The 17,482-nt window shown below is 36.6% G+C and overlaps 1 protein-coding gene across 2 annotated transcripts in view; it reads right to left on the bottom strand.

The window, feature by feature from the left end:
* PRKCI (protein kinase C iota) overlaps nt 1-17,482 on the bottom strand; it is a 74,228-nt gene that overhangs the window by 36,720 nt on the left and 20,026 nt on the right. For both annotated transcript variants that reach the window (XM_055308134.1, XM_055308132.1), the window contains exon 3: nt 2,249-2,338. In XM_055308134.1, the coding sequence (XP_055164109.1) occupies nt 2,249-2,338 (90 nt within the window). The remainder of the gene's footprint in view (nt 1-2,248; nt 2,339-17,482) is intronic.

The following is a 17,482-nucleotide window of genomic DNA, read 5'->3' as shown; positions in this document are numbered from 1 at the left end:
ACTGTTAACTGAAACTATTATAAGACTGTTTTGCAATGGGAGCTAATAAATGTCCTATTTGAATAAACATTCTCAGCTATTTAAAAAAAGGGTGGGGGGCAGCCCGGGAGGCTCAGCAGTTTAGCACCTAGCCTTCAGCCCTCGGTGTGATCTTGGGGACCCAGGATCGAGTCCCACATGAGGCTCCCTGCTTGGGGCCTGCTCCTCCCTCTGCCTGTGTCTCTGCCTCTCTCTCTCTGGGTCTCTCATAAATAAATAAATAAAATCTTAAAAAATAAATAAATATTGCTTATATGCTTTAAAAAAGAGAGAGAGAGAGAGAGAGACAAAAGCAGAGGGAGAAGCAAGCTCCCTGTGGGGACCCCGATGCCAGACTTGATCCCAGGACCCCAGGGTCACACCCTGAGCCACAGGCAGACGCTCAAACACTGAGCCACCCAGGTGTCCCCCATTATAGTTTTTAAAAGATGTATACTAACTTTAGGAAAAAATTTACACCACTAAGAGTATCCAAATCCAAAAAACTGGGATCCCTGGGTGGCGCAGCGGTTTGGCGCCTGCCTTTGGCCCAGGGCGCGATCCTGGAGACCCAGGATCGAATCCCACGTCAGGCTCCCGGTGCATGGAGCCTGCTTCTCCCTCTGCCTGTGTCTCTGCCTTGTCTCTGCCTCTCTCTCTCTCTTTGTATGACTATCATAAATAAATAATTAAAAAAAATTAAAAAAAAAAACAAATCCAAAAAACTGTAAGTTTTATCTTAGGAACTATAAATTTATAAACATGCTAATCCAGGCCATTTTTATAAAGAGAATATAAAACTAGTAGTCTATGACGTACAAAAAGGACATGGCTTAAAAAGAACACAAAGTATGAGATGCACAGTTCCTAATATATTCCTAAAAGTTGAAATATAAGGTAGTTTCTGAAAAATAGTTCTGTAATATGATACAAAAATAATGAATTGATCAATCAACTCTTTAAACATTCATTGTAGTTTTATTCTAGAAAGAGATGGTTCCAGATATGGATGACTTCTGAAGTTCTGTAAGGACCTCAACAAATTAGATTATGGATCCCTTACGAGTCACTATGTCAAACTCCGAAGGCAGAGAAATATTAAAGTACTAATTTTTTAAAAACACACTGTGAACAAAAGTGCAAGGGAATAATAACAAAGTGTTGACTCATTATACTTATGGGAGATTTATATTTGTTCAAGTTTTAAAGAGTTCTCTAGGTCTGATCTCCTCAAAATGTTACATGAAATACTGCCAATGAATTTCAATTAAATGCAATATGTATCTGTTTTAAGATTTGAGAGAGAGAGAGCATGAGCAAGGGAGAGGTAGAGGGAGAAGCAGACTCCTTCTTGAGCAGGGAGCCTGATGTGGAACTCGATCATGGGATCATGACCTGAGCCAAAGGCAGGCACGTAACCAATGGAGCCACCCAAGAGCCTTTAAATGTGATATATTAAGTGGGGTTTTTTTTTTAATTTTTTTTTTTTATTTTTTTATGATAGGCACACAATGAGAGAGAGAGAGGCAGAGACATAGGCAGAGGGAGAAGCAGGCTCCATGCACCGGGAGCCCGACGTGGGATTCGATCCCGGGTCTCCAGGATCGCGCCCCGGGCCAAAGGCAGGCGCTAAACCGCTGCGCCACCCAGGGATCCCTATTAAGTGGGTTTTACATAACATAAAAAATTTGAGGGGTAGCACAGTAGAATGAAAAGAACACAGACTTGGAACCAGAATACCTAGTTTCTATACCCAGGTCTACAATGCACCAGTTATATGACAGCTGACTTTGGGCTCTTCTACTCTACCACTATCCTGCTTATGGGCCTGCAGATGTTTAACACACTAATCTAATTATGTAAATAGTTTCACTGTTCGCCCTCATATAAAAGAAAGGACATTTCGGATACCTTCTCTTTGGAGATCATTATTTGCATACATTACAGAACTGTAGGGTGATAACTTAGGAGAATACTACTAAACACGAGAGATGATCAGTTTAATATCTATGAAGGCATTCCCAAATAACAAATTTCCCAAGATTTTAAGACGATTGATTTTATTTTCTCTAGCATTTGAGAAACTACTGAATATGAACAATTACAAAGCAATGACGGATAGAGATTTTAAAAAATGACATCAGGATTATGTTTTAAAATGATCAAGAATATAAGGTTATTTAAAAGAAAATTATAGCTCTAGAAGAGTAAGAAATGATTACTCCTTTACCATGAATCAAGAGTTCAGAATCCTTATTCAGCTCATAAAGCCTAAAGGCTTCTTCTAACTCCAACTGAGATGATACTGTACACGGGTCTCCTAAAAAAAATATAAAAAGTAAAGTAAAGCTCACTTTTTAAATCTTCTAAAATGTAATGTTTAATAAACAATTTTCATTACATAAAATCTTGAGAAAAGACCATTTCTACTATATAAAATCTTGAGAAAAACTATTATATATGCACATAGAGAAGTATTTGAGAAGGACAAATATATTTCTTTAGACAATTCTATTTTCTAAAGTTGGTAACATAACTTTCTTTACGGTTTCTACAAAATATTACGTGAGGTTCATTTAAACCAGTTTGGTACATATAAAAACGATTTAATTCTCAGTAACATATATATTCAAAGTATAACAAACAGAATCTACTCTGACTACACTTGGATTCTTACTACAATATGACTAATGGCCAGGGACAAGCTTTCTGTTACCTACCTCTTTAAAGGAGGAAGTGAAAGTGGTTTCACTGCCACAATATGGTTGGTTAGAGGTCTCCATGTAATCATTTTGTCAAAATTTTCCTTTACCTGAGAACCTTTCCTCACCCAAGAGGCTCACAGAAAGGAAGCACAGCCACTAAAGTATTCTGGACTGAAGAGGAGCTCTACTTGAGCTGTTTCCAAATGTGAATGGATAGTTTTAGTAAACCTACTCACAGAAAGGCTAAGGGAAAAATACCTCCCTAGTCAACCAGCCAAAGAACTGAGTCATCCCTGGCAAACAATGAGATGGCACATCCCCCCCTAAGATGGCATTCCTCAATGAAAAAGTCATCTTGATCATAGTTGGGGCCTGAGCTGGGTCCTCCACACTGCAATGCTTTTGCTCATTCCTGTGGTACACCAAATGTTACCACACACAAGATGCCACCAACCTTACCCAAACCTCAATCACTCTCAGCAGAGAACTATGTCTGTTACTCAAGAGAGAAAAACGAAGCCATCTCCTTTTCTCCACTCTCAAAGAAATGAATGCCTCTATACCTTTCTCCAACTTGGGAATTCCTTAATGAATCTCTTCCTTTTCTCTTCTCTGGGCCTTATCCCATATCCTCCCTCAGTTCCATTTCCATTTTTTCCTTCCTTCCACTAGCTCTTCTCAGGCAAAGGCATGTGTGAGTTTCCTTCTCAATAATCTCCCTCACATTCAGGTTGCCATTCCATTCATTCGGTAGCCACACATCTCAAGAGCAAACTAGACTGAAAGTGGAGGGGGTGGGTGAGAAGAAGGGCAAGAAAAAAGGGGAGGGCCTTTGATCTTTGACACCATACTTCAGTACTTTTTAAATCATAGGTTTATAATCTTTTAGATTTATTAGAAATAACTTTTTTTTTAATTTTTTTAAATTTATTTATTTATGATAGTCACACACACAGAGAGAGAGAGGCAGAGACACAGGCAGAGGGAGAAGCAGGCTCCATGCACCGAGAGCCCGATATGGGATTCGATCCCGGGTCTCCAGGATCGCGCCCTGAGCCAAAGGCAGGCGCCAAACCGCTGCGCCACTCAGGGATCCCTAGAAATAACTTCTTAATATCAAGAGTGACCTCCCCCTCCCCCGTTTTCTCCATGTTCCTATCCTCCAGGAGTATCTCAAAATTCTGCTAACCAGTTTGAGTTCCACATACTCTACTAAAACTGCCATATCCAAGGTCATGGAAAGAGCTGGTAAAATCAAAAGCTTTTCTATCTTTATTCTAATTGACCTCTCTATAGCATCTAATAGAAACTCTGCATCTAGGTTTCTTTTTTATTAACTTATTTTATTTAAATTCAATTAGTTAACATATAGTTAACAATAACATATCATTAGTTTCAGATGTAGAGTTCAAGTAATTCCTCAGTTGCATATAACACCCAATGCTCATTATATCAACATGCCCTCCTTAATGCCCGTCACCCAGTTACCCCATCCCTCCACCAACATGCATCTAGGTTTCTAAATACCATTCTCCTGGTTTCCTACCTTTTAACTTTTCATTTTGGAAATTTCCTTTTTCTTTTTTTTTTTTTTTTAAAGTAGGCTCCACTCCCAACATGGAGCCCAACGTAGGACTTGAACTCATGACCCTGACATCAAGACCTCAGCTGATATCAAGAGTCACTTAACCAACTAAGCCACCCAAGTGCCCCTCATTTTGGAAATTTTCAAACATATCGCCAAATCTGGCTTCCCCCTACACTTATTCCCTTCTACTGTATCATTCTGAACAAATCCCTGTAACTCTCGATTAAAATTCCTTAATATAATCACAATACCATTATAAACCAACAAAAACTAACAAAAATTCACTATAAAATATCCAAACATAACCATATGCATAAGAATAAAGTTGAACTTTAATCTTACACAGTAAACAAAAATTAACTCAAAATGGATCAGACTTAACTGTAAGAGTTATAAAACCGTTGGAAGAAAACATTAGGGAGAAAGCTTCATGACACTGGATTTGGCAATGATTTCTTGGATCTGACACCACAGGCACAGGCAAGAAAAAAAATTAACGGTTCTCAAAAGATATACAAATGGTCAATAAGCACAGGAAAAGCTGCTCAACATCACTAATCATTAAGAAAATGAAAATCAATGAGATACCACTTCCTTGTGATGAGACTATACAAAGAGGCAGAGAAAACCGACTATACCAGCATCCCAGGTGAGCCTCCACATGGACTCCAGGCCCCGTTGCCCTCTGACTGCCACTGCATGAGGTTTCTCATGAGACCAGCAGAGCTAGTCAACTTATAGATGTGTGAGAGATTATAAAGTGGTGGGTTTTTTTAAAGCTATTGTGCTTTTAGATGATTTGTTATGGAACAAGGATCTTACTTTTATTTTTCAAGTTGAATCTTGAAATTCTCTGAATCTTTACAAGACCCAGGACAAATGCCAACTCTTTGGAACAGCCTTACCTTAGGAGCTAATATTTCACATTTTATTAAAAGCCTAAAGATAACCTAATTTTTAATAATAGCTTTATTGAGGTATAATTCACATAGCATTCAATTTACCCATTTGAAGTGTACAATGGTTGTCAGTATGTTCAGAGTTGTCAATTATCAATATAATCAATTTTAGAACATTTTGATGATCTCCTCCTCAAAAAAGCCCCTTGCCCATAATGATCACTCCCCATTTCCCCCCAACCTCTCCTCCTACTGCCAGACCTAGGCAACCACTAATCTATTTTCAGTATCTATAGATTTGCCTTTTCTGTACATTTCATATAAATGGAATCATACAATATGTAGTTTTCATGTTTGTCTTTTTTCCCTGAGCATGTTTTCAAGTTGTTTTCAATCCATGCTGTAGTATGTATCAGTACTTCAGTCTTTTTTATTAGAGAATAATATAGTAAATATTTCTGAACTGAAGTGTTTGTATGTTTGAATAACTTCTGATAATTTCCTAAAAGTGCGATGGATTAAAGGTGCCCATTTGGGGCGCCTGGGTGGCTCAGCTGGTTAAGTGTCCCACTCTTGGTTTCAGCTCAAGTCATGATCTCAGGGCTGTGAGATCCAGTCATGCGTTGGGCTCCACATTCAGCATGGAGTCTGAAATTCTCTATTCTTCTCCCTCTCACTCTGCCCCTCTCCCTGTTTCTGCTCCTTATCTCTTTATATATATAATAATCTTAAAAATAAAATAAAGTGTCCTCATTAAAAATTTTGAGTTATTCCAAATTTAAGAATGACAGGAACTCCAAAAGGTTATTATATACACAACCAACCGTGTATCTTTCCTAATTCTCTGTAATTATTAATTTTATTTATTTTTTTAAAGATTTTATTCATTCATTCATGAGAGACACAGAGAGAGAGAGGGAGGGGCAGAGACACAGGCAGAGGGAGAAGCAGGGTCCATGCAAGGAGCCCGATGTGGGACTTGATCCAAGGACCCCAGGATCATGACCTGAGCCAAAGGCAGACACTCAACCATTGAGCCACCCAGGGATCCCAGTAATTATTAAATTCTAAATATCTCCTAATCTGATAGGTGAAAATGTCTTATTTTTAAATCTTTGGTTTTGGGATCCCTGGGTGGCGCAGCGGTTTGGTGCCTGCCTTTGGCCCGGGGCGCAATCCCGGAGACCCGGGATCGAATCCCACGTCGGGCTCCTGGTGCGTGGAGCCTGCTTCTCCCTCTGCCTGTGTCTCTGCCTCTCTCTCTCTCTCTCTCTGTGTGTGTGTGTGTGTGACTATCATAAATAAATAAAAATTAAAAAAAAATAAATCTTTGGTTTTTTAATTATTAGTAATTTTTGAGGGTTTTTTTTTTCCATTTTAGGAATTAGCTATCTACACTTCTTTAAGTAGATTTTTCATCAATTTCTTTTTGACCTAATTATATTAGAAATAGCAATCCTGGATTTTTTAAAAATTGTGTGTTGTTATTATGGATGAAATCTTTTCTTCCAATATACTTTCAGACTGAGTATAATCTACATAAAGAAAGACTGGCTCTCTCGTACACCCACTTTATAACTCAGTACTACTGGTATCTTAAAAGATGCTAGATGAAAAACACTGAGGTCAAATGTTTCAACCAGCTTACAGAGATAAACAGCTTTTGGGTCAACACTCAATACACTGATGTTAAGTAACAAGTATTGGTGAGGATGTAGAGAAACTGGAATCAATCCCCATATACGTTTGTAAAAATGGTGCCTCCACTTTGGCAGTCTAGTAGTTCCTCAAAAGATTAAACATAGTTACCATATGACCCAGCAATTCTACTCCCAAGTATATATCCAAGAGAAATGAAAACATATGGTTGCACAGAAAGTTGTAACCAAATGTTCTTAGCAGTATTACTCTTAACAGCCAAAAAGTGGAAATAACCCAAATGTCCATCAATTGAACAAATATTGCAATGACACATCTAGATTAAGCAAATCTATAGAAACATGAAGTAGACTAGTGGTTACCTTAGGCCTAAGAGCTTTACCTAGGCCTAAGAGCTATGGGGGATAAAGAGCTTACGAGGAAATAGGTAGTGAATTTTAATAAGCATGGGATTTATTTTTGGGGTGATGAAAGGTTTTTAAAATTGCGGTGATGGGTTGTACAACTCTGTGAATATACTAAAAACCACTTTAAATAATAAACTGTATCTCAATGAAGCTGTTTTAGAAAAACTCTTTACTGCAGCACTTTTATAAAAGTGACTCTGATAACAAAGTAACATTCTAGTTCAAAAGCAAGGCCTGTCTTAGTTTGCCTCAAAGAAATAAATTCACTCATTCATAGACTCACTTTCTCAGTTACTCAAATTTCTCCCATTTTGCCACATTTATGAAAGTGAAAGCCAATATAATTATATATCATTTTTGACATAGGTTAAAAAAAAACTTGTTTCTACAGATTTAAGTATAAAAATAAAAAAGCAACAAAAATAATGAAAATTTCACACATCAGTAAGTGTAAATTATTCTTTCAGTTAGACAAACAAGCCAGTTGACTAAATTAATCCTAAATAATGAAATATTCAAAGAATTCTAGAAGTAGGGGATCCCTGGGTGGCGCAGCGGTTTGGCGCCTGCCTTTGGCCCAGGGCGCGATCCTGGAGACCCGGGATCGAATCCCACTTCGGGTTCCCAGTGCATGGAGCCTGCTTCTCCCTCTGCCTGTGTCTCTGCCTCTCTCTTTCTTTCTCTCTCTCTGTGTGTGACTATCATAAATAAAAAAATAAAAAAAAAGAATTCTAGAAGTAGATTGAGTCTGAAAATTAATTAACACTTCAATACCAATTTTCTAGGTGAGGAAACTGAATCCACGCTGGCAAATACATTTAAGCTGACCTCAGGTTGTTTTTAAACAATGAGAAACATGTGTCATTCATATGTATATATATATTATATGTGTATATATAAATATTTATCTCTCTCTGCGGAGGGCTGTTACCTATATTGTAAGGATGATGGGAAAACTAAAGATCATATATTTAAAGTGACTCATAGTATGCTTGGTCCATTATACATGTGGCTTTTATTATTGTGCTTTGACTAAATGCCCTGAATGGAATTAACTATTGTTAAAGGTACATTATAACCGTCTTTTTTTTTTTTTTAAATAATCAATCTTTCCCTTCTGCTAGACATTGTCGTTTTGCCAGACTAGTACACTGGATAATGTACCTGCATTCAGTATTAAACTAGAGACTCTTTTGAATAATCACAAGGAAGTGTGAAAATAGTTAATTACTGACATTGTGGATATTCAAATCTATTTTGTTTTTATTGGACTGAATATCTGTGGTTCAAGTATTACCTTTTCGGGCCAACTGTTTAATGCCTGATAAAGCAAGCTACATGACTCATAAGTAAAAAATTCCATGAAGAGTCATCACGAAACAAAGATAGGAGGAGGAAAAGCTATTTCTCAAAGCCCACTGTATTACTAAAGTCCAAATTCACATCCTGAAACAGGCATACAGCCAGAGTGAGATCTGCTCAGATCAATGAATTTCACAGTAATAAAATGTATATATTATAACCAGCAGATCAAGTCTTATTTTCAATGCATGTACATTTTCCTTCACCTATAAAAAGAACGAACCAAATTAGGGCATTAGACCTCAAGTGTTTGATAAATATGCAAGATTCAGTTATTTATGAGATAATCTGACAAGATACAGAACTTAAAACACATATATAACACTAGTTATATTAGGTATTTCAGCATATGACTCAATTCAGTGCCTCACACTTGAAAAAATCAACACAGCATAAAACCAAAGATGGCAACCTTTAACACTTGCCTGAGATAGCATCACCACACTCCTCTCCCTGATGTTGGAGTCTGCTGTAGATTTACAGACTCACTCTGTTCCCACCAGACCTTCCTACTGCCAGCCCATCACTGGATACTGGATTCAGAACACTACACAGCATCTGTGAAAGTTCCTACACTCCCTACTCTGAAGAGGAATTGCATTGCTTAAAATACAGATTTGCAAAAATCTTCCAAGAATGCTATCTTTATTAAGTGGTCATCCTTTCAATATTAGGCCCAATCACAATAGTAATGGATTTCTGGCTTTTTGCTTCCTATTTTCTAGGACGGAAGAATCAGTGGTTACAGAAGTATATACTATCCTATCAAGCTGCCCATCCTCAACTTCCTCTTCTGGAGATGATAAGGTAATAGGAATTGTTAACCTAAAACACAAAAAAAACCTACACTAAACAAGTGAAAAAAAAAAAAGATTCAAAATACTGGAAATAAATAACAAAGGGTCAACTTTTTTTTTTTTTAAAGATTTTATTTATTTATTCATGAGAGGCACACAGAGAGAAAGAGGCAGAGACACAGGCAGAGGGAGAAGCAGGCTCCATGCAGGGAGCCTGACGCAGGACTCAATCCTGGGACTCCAGGGTCAAACCCCGGGCTGAAGGCGGTGCTAAACTACTGAGCCACCGGGGCTGCTCAGGTCAGCTGTTTTTAAGTAATTTAAATGCATCCCTGAATAAAACCCAGAAATATTTATAAAAATACAAATAAAATATATCCAACACCCAATAACACCAATGTCACAATGTCCAGGATTCAATAAAATATACCCAGGCATAAAGAGCAGGAAAATATGACCCACACCAGGAGAAACATCAATCAATTGAAATTCACACTGAATTGAAAGATGAAAGAATTTGTAGAAACAGATATTAAAGGTTATTATAATTATATCCAATGTGCTCAAGAAGCTGAAAGAATTGGGCATGTCCAGTATACATGGAAGATACTTTAAAAGGCCCAAATTGAACTATACTAGATAGATTAATGCCAGAAGAAAGACTAGTGAATTTAAATAGATAGCAATAAAACTACCCAAAATGAAATACAGATTAAAAGACCGGAAAAAAATGAACAGAGCATTAGTGAGCTTTATGACATCTCAAGAGGCCTAATATACATGTAATTGGAATCCCTAGAGGACGGGTCTGGTGACAGAAAAAACATTTCTGAAGTGATTATGGCCAAAATTTTTCCAACAATAAAGAGAAAAATCTTAAAAGCAGCCAAAGAGACACATTAAATAGAGAACAAAGGTCACTGACTGCCTATTTGCATCAGACACAACAAAAGCTAGAAGACAGTGTATAGAATGCAAAAAAGACCCTGCCAACCTAGAATTATTTGCCCAGCAAAATTATCTTTCAAAATCAAAAGTGACCTAGAGCAAGAAGCCAGAAAATCCATTTCATTGAGAAATTCATAGGGACAAAAAGACAGATTCATAGAGACAGAAAGTATGAGAGAGTCATGTGAAGAGGAGGAGCTGGAGAAAGGGAAAGGGGGAGTTACTTTTTATTTAAATTTAATTAGGGGGGCAGCCCCGGTGGCGCAGCGGTTTGGCATCGCCTGCAGCCTGGGGTATGATCCTGGACACCTGGGATTGAGTCCCACATCGGCCTCCCTGCATGGAGCCTGCTTCTCCCTCTGCCTCTCTCTCTGTGTGTCTATGAATAAATAAATAAAATCTTTAAAAATAAATAAATAAATAAATTCAATTAGGGGAGTTATTATTTAATAAGCATAGAGTTTGGGATGATAAGAAAAGATTCTGGAATAGGGTAGGGGGGATGTTTGCATAAAACCATGACTATGCTTAATGTCCCTAAATTATATACTTAAAAAAGATTAAAATTTTATGTTAGATATACATTTCACAATAAAAAAAAGAATTTAAAAAAGTACACTAGTTCTCTATGCACATGAATAGACCTCAATAATGTCCAGTGAAAAAAGGGAAGTTTCAGAATATGTGCTAATACCACTTATATGAATTTAAAAGCACATAAAAATACTTTATTTTGTTATTTATATATATAGAATAATGACAGAAAACAGAGCAGTGGTTCCCTGGGGATGGAGGAATGTGAGTGAGAAAGAGTTTGGCTTCTAAACTTATCCCATGATAGTAGTTGCCCCTTAGCGAGGGAAGGAAGACAATGTAATTGGAGGTGGGGATGCCAACAGGGACAGAGCAGTGCACAAGGTGGGAGTTTGGGATCCTCGGTGCCAAATAAGGCTCTCACAGCCTCTCTTGTCTCACCTCTCAATTCATCTCCACCCCACCACCCCAAGGATTTCTCCCGGTGGGCCCCAGTCTGATCCCTCTGCCTTTCAGGCATCTCCATGGCCTATTGTATAAATGGCAGCAGCCCAGGGTTTACCCAACAGAATGCCTGGAGCACAGAGTCGGGGCAGAGGCCAGAACTAAAAGAAGTGCTTGAGGACTTCTCCAAGTCAGCTAGTTGTCTTCTACATGGGGTGCTCTACCCCTGGGAGACTTAGACAGTTTTTAAAAGGTATCAAATTCCATATCCTTAACTTCCATATAAATTCCTTTCTAAAACTCATCAGCCCAAAAAAAATAAAAAATAAAAAAAAAAAATAAAACTCATCAGCCCAAGAATGTACCTAGGGTGCAGTACCCCACCTTATCTCCTTTTCAAATATTTCTTTCCCTATTTTATTTTTTAAAAAGGATATATACCTGCCATATGATCTAACCATTCCACTTCTAGGTATTTTCCCATGAGAAAATATTTATCTATACAAAGACTTATACATGATTGCCATAGAGCTTTTATTTGTGATAGCTCCAAACTGTAAACAACCTCCATTTCCATCACCAGAGGAACAGATAAATTGTGGTACATCCACATAAAGGAATACCACTCAGCAATAAAAAGAAATGAACACAACACATGTTATCAATGATTTTGCTGAGTGAAAGAAGCCAGACCAGCTCCCTCCCCACAGAGTACACACTGTATGATTCCACACCTATAAAATTCTAGAAAATGCAAACTAACCTATAATGACAGAAAACAAATTAGTAATTGTTTAGCATGGAGGGGTAAGAACGAGGAAATGCAAAGCACACTGAAACACTTGGGTGTAATGGATATGGTCTCTATCTTACTTGTGATGATGGTTTCCTGGGTGTCTAAACTCAACAAATTGCACACTTTTAACATGTACAATATATTGTGTGTCAATTATATTTCAATAAAGCTTTTTAAATTTATTTTCCTTTTTCTTTTTTTTTTAAAGGAGGCTCCAACACCCAGCATGGAGCCAACACAGGAGCTTAAACTCATGACCCTGAGATCAGGACCTGAGCTGTTATCAAAAGTCAGATGCTTAAAAAACTGAGCCACCCAGGCGCCCCATAAAGCTGTTTTTTTTTTAAAGGTGAAATAAAGATATGAAAACTAGGGAAGAAGTGATCAAACACAAACCTCTACTACAGGAAATGTTTAAAAGTTCTCAAAGTAAAAGGAAAATGTCAGTTCAAAATAAGATCCGCTCCAGGAGTAGAATTTTTATTGATGTTGATTTTCATTTTTCTAATTTTTAGGTTTAGATCCATAATACTGCTATCTAAATAAGTGACATGACACTTAATTCAGTCAAAAAATTTTCCCCTCACAGTTTCTTCTGACATGATTACCAGTGTCAATATACAGTGTTACGTGAGGGAGAAAAAGTATAAAGAGTAATTTGCTATTTCAGTTCCTAATATACCAGCTAAAAGTACATCAGATTAAAGATGTTTGGAAAGCTTCACATACGATTAGTATGTTTCTTACCATCCTAAGTGTGATTTTGTTACATCTTGACACTTAATTTTCCCGTGAATGCATCAGATTTGATAATGCAAAGAGGAAGAATTTTAACCTTGTAGAATTCAGAAACACTCCAACATACTCTTTATGTCAAAAAATGGTTACATGCATTTCAAATTTCCATGAATTTCACCTACTGAAGCCAACAGGATATGAATTAAAGAATCACATCCAAAAATCCTCTCCTACTCTCTGCAAATCACCTACTTTCTCCCCACACAAACCTTGTATAAGGTGTAAATAAAATAATAATTTATATATGTCATTGGTAAAAAGTATAACAAAAGGTACAATATTTTTGGAGGTCAATTTGGTACCACCTATTATTATCAAGGATACATCCCATTTCAGGGAATTTACTCTATAAATAACAAAGCAGGTGCCCCAAAAATATACAAAAAGGTACACAAAAATATTCTCTGCCCTAATATTCTTATACACTACAAATAATCTAAATATCTATCAAAGGAGAATTGGTTAATTATTATGGTACCACCATGGTATATATACATTACATAAACCACATTATATAAATCTACATACATTGCTATGGAAAGATAATCCACAAGATGTTAAGTTAAAAGGCAGGTTAAATAACAGCTTGTACAATATTCGGCTATTTGTAAGAAAGAAAAAAAGTTACCCTATCCCTTCTAGTTGTATATTCACAGAAAAAGACATCACCAATTTGTTTATAGGAGCTATTTGGGTGAAATCTGAGGATCCTCAAAGATACTTTTTCCTTCAAACAAATCAATATTTTTGTTAAAAAGCATGCACTAGGGATCCCTGGGTGGCTCAGAGGTTTGGTGCCTGCCTTCAGTCCAGGGTGTGATCGTGGAGTCCCAGGGTCGGGTCCCGCATCAGGTTCCCTGCATGGAGCCTGCTTCTCCCTCTGCCTACGTCTCTGTCTCTCTCTCTATCTCTATCTCTCATGAATAAATAAAATATTAAAAAAAAAAGCATGCACTACTCTTAATAAAATAACTTAATTAAGAAATAAAATATCCAAAAAAAAAAAAAAAAAGAAATAAAATATCCAAAGGCTAGTTTCTAATAAAAGAGACATGACAAAATAGAAACAGTTAAATCAGACTTGGAATAAATTAGAAACTAATAAAATTAGAAATTTAGAAAATACTTAATATTAGATTGTAAATATTAAAAAAAGTATATCCGTATGGAAAAACAGTCACAATTAAAATATGATGAACTAAAAAGTCATTTATCATTCTCTGTCCCATACTCTTTCTTCACATGAGAAGGGAGGTATAATTGTTACAAAATTACTATTCATCCTAAAATGTTTAATTAAATTAAGCAAACCAGTTTCTCCACAGACACATCAAAACAAATCAGTAAAACTGGTTTTGAACACAAGGAAAAAGAACAGCCGTCATACATCTACTTAAAGAAATGAAGTAAGCTTATGATCATTATTTGCTCTAATATTTAAAAAATCCCATAATTGAAAGCTTAGCTTCTAGACAGTGTTGCTCATAAACCAGAGAAATCATAATCCTGTGTTCCATAAATTCTAGAGAGAATTTTTTCTCTAGATAAGCATGCCCCAATGCGTACATGGCTAAAAATAAAGGTAACAAAATTACAACTGAAAAATAATTGCAAGGAACTTAAAAATAATTACTATTGGCTCTGTATGCCTAAAATTAAGAAGAGACTCGTATCAAAATTAACGAGGGTAAGAAGGATCACAGGGGAATCAATAGACTTTAATAGAAAGTTTAACCTTTTAGTTGAATGAGGCTTTAGTTTCACAATTTTCCCCAGAAAATTAGGACACTTAATAGCTATTTAGAGACAACTTTGAATTGCATTATAAAAGGATAAGACTGTTTCACCAGAGAATTAATTTAATTTACTGCATGACTCTGTTAATTAAAATATGCTATAATGTTAAGAAAAAATAGAATAAATCACAACTCCCAACGCTTAAATCTCCATTAATGAACATAAAACTATACTGTGAAAAGGCCTATCAGCTTTTTCTAGAATTCGTAAATGTTTTTTGAGCATACTACTATTGAGTACTACTCAAAACACTGCACTGGAGCTCCAGAGCAAAGACAAGATCTCCGTTCTCATGGAGCTTACATCCAACCATATAAACAAGATACAAAGGGAATAGGAGTGAAAGGCTTCTTGGAGGACAGAACATCTGAGTATCTGAATGACGGGAAAGAGCCATGTAACAATCTGGGAACAGAACTCCCCAGGTACAGACAATACAAGGTATAAGGGTACTATAAAATTAATTAATTATTTTATTTATTTATTTTATTATTTTTTTGAGAGAGAGAGGGAGGGAGGGACAGGGGAGAGAGAGAGATGAGGGAGGAGAGGGAGAAAGAACCTTTTATTTTTTTAATTTAAATTCAATTAATTAACATATAATGTATTATTGGTTTCAGAGGTAGAGGTCAGTGATTCATCAGTCTTCTACAACCCAGTGCTTATTACATCACATGCCCTCCTTAATGCCCATCACCCAGTTACCCGATCCCCCTGCCCCCTCCCCTCCAGTGACCCTCAGTTTGTTTCCTATGATTAAAAGTCTCGTATGGTTTGTCTCCCTCTCTGATTTTGTCTTGTTTTATTTTTTTTTCCCCTCTTCCCCTATAATCCTGTTTTGATTCTTAAATTCCACATGCGAGTGAGATCATATGATGATTGTCTTTCTCTAATTGACTTATTTTGCTGAGCATAATACCTTAAAAGCAGGCTCTGTGCCCAACCCGGGGCTTGATCTCACAGCACTGAGATCATGACCTGAGCTGAAATCAAGAGTCGGACACTTTAAGTGACTGTGCCACCCAGGCACCCCGAGTACTAGAACATTTTTTAATGGCTTATCTCTAAATAAATTTCTCTTAATAAAATGTGTTATAAAATAAAATAATAAAATAAAATAAAATAAAATGTGTTATCTATGATTCCCTATGTGCACCAGTTTGAAAACCATCAATTGAAGAAAATCCTAAATGGCATGAAATGATCAGGACAGGATTAAAATGAGAATAACACTGGGGGCCTGGCGGGCTCATTTGGTAGAGCATGAAACTCTTGATCTTGCGGTCATGAGCTCAAATCCCACATGAGGCACAGAGCTTACTTTTAAAAAATGAGAATAACATTAGTTCATGATAAGAATCAACTTACTGATGCTAATTATATTGTATATACTGTGCTAAATTATATAGTCTCATTTTCAGGCAGAAGATATACTGTGAGATAGTCACATCTTTTAGAACTAATATTATTTAAACTACCTTTGTGATCAAAAGTAGATGAAGAGAAAGATAGTCTTATCCTTAAATAATACAGAATTTATTTTTTTTAATTTTTTTTTATTTATTTATGATAGAGAGAGAGAGAGAGAGAGAGAGAGAGAGAGAGGCAGAGACACAGGCAGAGGGAGAAGCAGGCTCCATGCACCAGGAGCCCGACGTGGGATTCGATCCCGGGTCTCCAGGATCGCGCCCTGGGCCAAAGGCAGGCGCCAAACCGCTGCGCCACCCCAGGATCCCAATAATACAGAATTTAAAATACCAAGCTAGTATTTCCATTACTGGACTTCAAAAAATGTTAAGGCTCATAATATCTGAGGTGAGGGGAAGAACAAATGGATGCTCTCATTCAATGTAGTTGTGCCATAAACTGGTTTAAACTTTTTTGATAGCACATGGTCCCTAGCTTTATGGCAACAAATTGTCATCAAACTTTATGATGTGAATATTCTATGACCTTGCTACAGAGTCCCACACGATAGCACAAAATCACATATTAAGATATTCATTATGTATTGCTTATAGTAGCAAAAAAAAAAAAAAAACAAAAAACAAAAACCCCTGGTAATAGTCCAAACATCCATCAATAAGGGATTAAATAAATCATGAAGTACTTACAATGTGGGATATTATACAGCATCTAAAAAGGTAATGCTCTAGGGGTGCCTGGCTGGCTCAGTCGGTGAGCATGTGACTCGATCTTGGGGTTGTGAGTTCAAGCCCCATGTTGGGTGTAGAGATTACTTTAAAAAAACAAATCTTAAAAATATATATATAATGATGTAATTTCATGCACACTGAAATGAAAAAAATAAAAAATGTCCAATTCACAATGTAAAAGGAAAATATCAATTAACGGTTTGTATGATTTAATTCTTTTTGTATAAAAAAGTGTGCTTATAAATAATGTACAGAAACAAAAATGTTTGTGTATCCAGAGAAAATACCTCAAAGCTGTTACCAGTGATTTTCTTACACCTGGGATTGGTGAGGAAGGAAAGAAGAGAAAGGGCAAACAGAAGACTGCCTTTAAATTTCAAAACATTTGTACTACTTTTTTTCCCAAACAATGAACATGGATTACTTTAGAGAAACTTTTTAAAAATGTCCTTAAAGGGGCACCTGGCTGGCTCAGCTGGAGGAGCATGGGACTCTTGATCTCGGGGTCATGAGTTTGAGCCCCACAGTGGGTACAGAGATTACATAAATAAAACTTTTTTTAAAATGTCTTTAA

This window comes from Nyctereutes procyonoides, unplaced genomic scaffold, assembly GCF_905146905.1.
Source record: "Nyctereutes procyonoides isolate TBG_1078 unplaced genomic scaffold, NYPRO_anot_genome, whole genome shotgun sequence".
NCBI lineage: Eukaryota > Metazoa > Chordata > Mammalia > Carnivora > Canidae > Nyctereutes > Nyctereutes procyonoides.
The sequence above is the reverse complement of the archived record's forward strand: the minus strand, read 5'-3'. Positions and strand labels throughout refer to the sequence as shown.